This window comes from Ceratina calcarata, unplaced genomic scaffold, assembly GCF_001652005.2.
Source record: "Ceratina calcarata isolate Rehan_Ccalc_2016 unplaced genomic scaffold, ASM165200v1 scaffold162, whole genome shotgun sequence".
NCBI classification, from domain to species: Eukaryota; Metazoa; Arthropoda; class Insecta; order Hymenoptera; family Apidae; genus Ceratina; species Ceratina calcarata.
The window spans coordinates 828,201-835,211 of record NW_017137498.1 but is presented as its reverse complement, the minus strand read 5'-3'; the positions used below and the strand labels follow the sequence as shown (position 1 = coordinate 835,211).

The following is a 7,011-nucleotide window of genomic DNA, read 5'->3' as shown; positions in this document are numbered from 1 at the left end:
GACTTGATCCATAACGGTAGCATCTTAAGCTTCCGCTTTCTTTTGCGGACAAGCAATGAAGCATCATCGTTAGGTCGATAAATCCCTTAACAAAAACCAGTGGACGGGCGCCGGACGCAAGATGAAGGGATAAATGTGTCAGCGTGAGGTGATCCCTAAGATTTGTCACCGACGGAGAGACGTATTTCAACGAAACGGTAACACCTGTCACATAAAGCGAGCGAAACACACCCACGATTTCTTCGCGCGGAGACAAAACATCATGGATTCGCGTAATCGTCTCGATCAGCTACGTTCTAACGATTGTAACATTGACAAAACATTATGTATTTGGAACGCGCGAAGCACGTTTTGTTAAAAATAAAGTAATCAACGAATAGGTACAATTCGAACATTTTCATATCATTCTTATTGAATTTAACTGCTAAAGAGAATTGACTTTAACTATGCTTGTTCTTGTTTTACACAGTGTCTAATTCCATTTTTTCATTAATTCCTTTTTTTAATAATGATCGAAAGAAACAGTGGAAGAGGACTTTTCGACATAGAATTTCGCAACCTCAGAGCAAAATCGCGCATTCTGGGAAACCTGAATCTTAGCATTAATTGAACTCAATGTTTATAATTTTGTAAAATTGATCTAAGGAAGAACAGAACGAAAAGTGAAGACAATGAAATAACCTGACAGTAATAAAATAATCTTTGAGAATAGACAAATTTTGCTCATTGGAACTCTATACTCGGTACGTGTCAGAGGAATTGAAATGGCTCAGATTGAAACAATTTGGAAGATCAACGATCCAAGTGTTTCTTATATCGTTCAACGAACCCGTTTTGCAGTGAGCACTAATAAATTTATCTTGTTGGAACCTTTGAAAAGCTGTAATAGATTATTTCTAAGCTTATTTTTCTAATTTAGAGGCACATAAAAGTACATTAATTGGTTTCGCTATATTAAAAGTATTACAATTAATTATCACGAAACACAATTTAATGTAAGAATATTTTCTGCAATATTTACATGTACATATTGCTGGAATCATTACAATACATTAATCATTAGATTCTCTACAAGAAAGGTCGTATGCAATTTTCCCGTAAGTCGAACGGTTTAGGAGTTATTGAGGAAAAACGAAATTTTTTTCCAAAAGTTTCGACGCTGGAATGGTCGGATTTCGTCAACATGAATAAAATGCCAAATAATCATACTTAACTCATTAAATATCGAAATTAGACGAAAAGTGCACTATTTTTAATTATAGGAAATGCGTTTTTCTAAGGTACATAAACTTTTGGGATTGACTATATAGCCAATACATCCTTAAATGTTTTTTACATGGAATATTTTACTTAAATTTTCAACTGTTAGGAAAATAGACATTGAAAATATTCGCGTTATTTATTCGAATCAGATTTTACACGTAATAAAAAATCTTTTATGACTGGTACAATTTTACTTAATCGATCGTAACACAGAATGTTTTGTCTTCAACGATACAAGAATTCTTGTAACGTCAAACATAAAACAGATTCGTGTCATCTTCCCGAAATTTCTTTCAAAGATTTAAACACGATAGAGAACTTAATAAGATGCATAATGTGAATGCATGAAACTTGATTGCATAAATCAAACAAGAGATAGACAGCTCTTCTGATTGCAGGAAATGAATTAAATTATGAATAACTGCCACACGTGAATATAGGGTATATTATAACTTGACAGAAATTGAAAATAAAATCGCAGCTACTTTTTATACCTACGTAGTTTTCCACCAATCAATTTAATGACAATTTTATAGAATGGTATCACCGGACCCATCAGGACTGAGCAACTAATGAATTAATTCTTTTTTCCTTTTTTCATGAACACTTTTACAATTTACTTTTGTTATGGAATTATAATTACTTAAACTATTTAAAAATGTTACTTTGTTTGATTCTTTATTACAATTTTTCTGTATTACGACTGAAGAGAAAATTTTTTCATTTCATCAATTCTTCCTATTTTATTGAACTTTTCGCGAAGATAGAAAACTTGCAGAGTACTTCATTAGAATTCTACTCTTATCACCTTTTAACTATTCCTACTTTCTTGCTAAAATAAGAAAAGACGTATAAACCAAATTGTATGAGTCTTTACTACGAAACGAAGCTCTATCTCTATTTCCTCTATGCACCATTCTTTCTCTTTCAAAACGTTTTTTAGTCATTCTCAAAGATAACAGAAGGAAGACATTGTTGCCGATAAATGAATATCAAATGTACGCGCGCATGGTGTCGCGAGGCTAATAAATATCGTACTGAGCTCAAGCCCGAAAATAGTCGAGGGGCAATTGAAAAATTTTCATCGACGCCGCACGCAGAAACCGGCGCGCGGCGAAGACAGTGCGGCTCCACAGCACAAGTAATAAGTTCTACTGTTACACCGTTTAATCAAAATCTATCTCTCAAACTTCCCTCGCATTGAACCAGGAACACCTCAAAACACTGTCACACGTGAGTTCAACACTGATAATAAACTATAACTAAATATAATAAAAGTATTGAAATGTAAATTTTACCGCAACAAATTAAAAAGAATTCACATGTTAAACAAGTTATGTTCGTCACGACTCTCGATCGCATTTTCATTGAAATTTTAAATTCAACGTGCAGACACCGAAAAGTGGAAAGCAAGTTTGTCCTACAAGCCAACAACGTATTCCATTTTCATTAAAAGTAGAATAAGTATATCTCAACCCAGACACTATCACAGGAGAATAGCGTGATGTTCGCGCACTAATAATAAATTTTAGTCAACTGTACATGTAAAGAATCCTTCGGTTTCATTGAGACGGGCGAACATGCACGAGTATAGAACCGCAAGCAGCATCTCGTTTTTTAATGAATGAACGTGCATTTTCGGCGAGAATAGTATCGGCACGCGCGAACAGTCTTCCACACGCCACGTACAAAGCACGCTAGATACGAAAAGCACGACTCTGCTCGACTGCTCGTGTTTGCTAGCCAGGGCATAGCACCTCCCGTAGGAGCCGAGAGCGAGGAGTCAACCCGCTCCAGGAATAGAAACACCAAACCCGAAACGCTCGAACGTTGGAGGCGCGACGCGTAAGAGAAATGTTGGACAGGCCCGCGAAAACTCGAGTGGATAAGATTAAGCTTTTATAGTATCGTAACCGTAACGCGGCAGTGTGTACACGATATCTTTGCCAAATATAATTATTTCTCTTCAAAAAAATCTTAAATCGATATCTTAAACCCAATCCATTTTTCTGATAACTTGGTATTACAAGGAGTAGTTTAAGTACGAGAGTTTAAGCAACTCAATTAGTAATTATGAATTAATCTTGTCAAAATCATGATATTATTAATGATATTGTAATCAGGGATTAAAAACAATTATGATGTCTTCTTCTGGTACTTGAAACAATTATCGAGGACTGAGAGAATGCTATAACTGTTATTAGATATATCGGCCCAAACATTGTATCGGTGTTGGTCTCGGTTCTTCGGAATCCATATTGTATCAGTTGTATAATTATTATTTTTCGGTTCTATTCATATCCAGTATGTAATCAATTTTTAGGACTACTTCAACTAAAATTTTTAATTTTCACGTACCAGGTATTATCAATTGGAAAGATTCTGTCACTATATTTTCGAGTTAATAACTTAACGTCGTAGCCAGAATTTTTTGTTAGACCTACTTTGATTTTTCAATAAAATTACAGAAAAAGTACGTCCTGAACGATTTACGCGAGTATGAATAATGAGATGCAAAATGTTTTATGAACTTGCTATAGTAACATATAATCTGCTATGTAACAGAAGAAGTGTTATATTACATTATTCGATATCATATGTTCTAATAAAATAAGACTTTTGAAAGAAATTCAGTCGATCTATGCGAGTTCTAAAGTGATAAAAGTCGTGGAGTACTTCTTGAAGTCTACTTGCCCGGTGTTCGTGATATTTTCATATTTCCACAGGTTTCCCATATTTTCAGAGATAACAATCATCGTCGTTCCTCTAAATAGTACTTTATGTCGCCGTAATCTGCAATATTCGCGAAACCTCTTGCCATCGCTAGGCTGTGAAAAACGTACGCGATGAAAATAAGAACGGACTTCGATATCAAATGATTTGACATAGACACGTTCTTAAAGATCAATTTTGAAACAGACCACGTGGCCGAATGATTTACAATTTACGAAAAAATTTCTAGCAGCGACTGTGGTCCACATGCTGTACGTTATAGGAAACCTGATATAAATAATAATGTGATTTGATGATTTCATCATTATGTTGTTTAAAGACTTTATTTGGTATAATCTCAATAGAGGAAGAAATGTACAATAATTTAAAGAATTTATACCGTTCATCACAACGCTACCCATACTAAGAATGACCCAAATAATAATCCTAAGTATTTTTGGAGAAGTAATATAATCGTTTCTTCTTTTTACTACCGTGTAAACGATGATCGTGTAATTTTTCTTTGAATCGGACGCGATCGTATATATTTGACTAACTAGAAGCCGTAAATCATATTTCTACGAGCAATTTGTCATGCCGTATAAAATCTGAGAATATCTCCGATTCTCAAAAATCGCTTATGCGGACTAATAAAATCATCAGACATATATCTTTCGAAAAATGCGGAAAGAAATCGTTTTCGTAAAAAAAGAAGACGAAAAAGTATCTATTTAACGATATCTATTTAATATAACGTATCTAATTAAACGATAAAAAATATAAGCTTAAGAACAAGGAGATATTACAAAACGATGCATTCTAAGTGTTGAACACGTTGGTAGACAATGTTTGAGAGCAGAATGTATAAATGCAGAAGCGTTGCGCTATTTTTGAATTGTCAGCCGGTTAGGATGGAAGAAAAGGGGTGTTCAAAGGCGATGCGTATCGCGAAAAACAAAATAATCAATTTCACGGTTGTGCTCGACCGAGACGGTCGGAAACCCCTATACGTCAATCAGCTCACTTCCCGTTTTCCGACTCCTTAAACACAAATCAATCATATCCGTGCTAGCGGGTTCTATTTGTGTGCTTTCCTCGGGTACACGTGTTTCATTAGGAAAACGTGTTGATCCGGTGCATTACTCCTATTGAACAATGCGATAGAGAATCGAACAGCTCGGACTAGTTGCAACGTTCAATTCACCGATACTTATGCTTATCTTCGCCTAAATCAAGTAATTTATTAGTTTATTCACTCATTTACTGCGAGTACATCACTCGAAGTGCTTTCAGTAAAATGTTTTTTTTTTTAATTTTTTATTGAATTTACAATGTTATTATCATATTTTCCTGTACCAATTTCATATTTCAATGGCCCGTTTTAATTTAAACGACAGATTAAAGTATGATCAAGTACTACAAAATCCAAAGAGACTTGTACATTTATTTATGTTTTGTACCAGTATTACAAATCTCAATAATTACAGAATGAATTACGCAAAGAGTTATGAAGTGACCCAATATAATTTATACTTGAAGCAGATAATTCCTAAATAACAACCGATAACATGGTAAGGGTTGTTGATGGGAGCGAAGATCTCAGCGTGTCCTTCGTGTCTTTCCTCCATAATTTATTCGACGCGCGGTCTAAATATAAGGCAGTAAAAAATACGCAACTCACTTGCAATATCAGGACGAACACGACCCACTGGTAGTATTTCACGCTCTTGGTCGACTCCTGTTCGGAAAATGGGTTGTCCCCTTGACGGTGACGACGATTTCCACGGGACGGCGCAATTCCAGCTGCCGCAACATCTATCCCAGTAGTACCAAGCATAGCATCGGTCACGAAATAAGTACTGTGTATCCAGCAGTACGTATTGAAGACCTCAACGGATATTTCTCTGTACAAATAAAAAATAAACATAATGTGCAATAGAAACAGTAAAAGTAAATGAGTTCTGTAATTTTCGGAACAGGATGATGATATGTAGTGACATGCAACTTCTACGAAAACCACATGTATTAATCTTCTTCATGTAGAAATCGTCAACCCTTTCCAAGTTTCAGTATTCAATCATATATTTATTTGGTATAATCTCAATAGAGGAAGAAATGTACAATAATTTAAAAAATTTATACCGTTCATCACAACGCTACCCATACTAAGAATGACCCAAATAATAATCCTAAGTATTTTTGGAGAAGTAATATAATCGTTTCTTCTTTTTACTACCGTGTAAACGATGATCGTGTAATTTTTCTTTGAATCGGACGCGATCGTATATATTTGACTAACTAGAAGCCGTAAATCATATTTCTACGAGCAATTTGTCATGCCGTATAAAATCTGAGAATATCTCCGATTCTCAAAAATCGCTTATGCGGACTAATAAAATCATCAGACATATATCTTTCGAAAAATGCGGAAAGAAATCGTTTTCGTAAAAAAAGAAGACGAAAAAGTATCTATTTAACGATATCTATTTAATATAACGTATCTAATTAAACGATAAAAAATATAAGCTTAAGAACAAGGAGATATTACAAAACGATGCATTCTAAGTGTTGAACACGTTGGTAGACAATGTTTGAGAGCAGAATGTATAAATGCAGAAGCGTTGCGCTATTTTTGAATTGTCAGCCGGTTAGGATGGAAGAAAAGGGGTGTTCAAAGGCGATGCGTATCGCGAAAAACAAAATAATCAATTTCACGGTTGTGCTCGACCGAGACGGTCGGAAACCCCTATACGTCAATCAGCTCACTTCCCGTTTTCCGACTCCTTAAACACAAATCAATCATATCCGTGCTAGCGGGTTCTATTTGTGTGCTTTCCTCGGGTACACGTGTTTCATTAGGAAAACGTGTTGATCCGGTGCATTACTCCTATTGAACAATGCGATAGAGAATCGAACAGCTCGGACTAGTTGCAACGTTCAATTCACCGATACTTATGCTTATCTTCGCCTAAATCAAGTAATTTATTAGTTTATTCACTCATTTACTGCGAGTACATCACTCGAAGTGCTTTCAGT

At 35.1% G+C, this 7,011-nt stretch overlaps 2 protein-coding genes across 3 annotated transcripts in view; both read right to left on the bottom strand.

Annotated features, from left to right (window-relative positions):
• The window catches only part of shakB (Innexin family member shaking B), a 20,464-nt gene extending 17,493 nt beyond the window's left edge, over positions 1 to 2,971 (bottom strand). For both annotated transcript variants that reach the window (XM_026819795.1, XM_018037220.2), the window contains exon 1: positions 2,562 to 2,971. The gene's annotated coding sequence lies outside the window, so the exon portion shown is untranslated. The remainder of the gene's footprint in view (positions 1 to 2,561) is intronic.
• A 2,553-nt stretch (positions 2,972 to 5,524) lies between these two features.
• LOC108632564 (uncharacterized) overlaps positions 5,525 to 7,011 on the bottom strand; it is a 5,423-nt gene continuing 3,936 nt past the window's right edge. The window contains exons 2-3 of the mRNA XM_026819778.1: positions 6,742 to 6,758; positions 5,525 to 5,879 (exon numbers count right to left, since the gene is read on the bottom strand). Coding sequence (XP_026675579.1) covers positions 5,525 to 5,879; positions 6,742 to 6,758 — 372 coding nt within the window. The remainder of the gene's footprint in view (positions 5,880 to 6,741; positions 6,759 to 7,011) is intronic.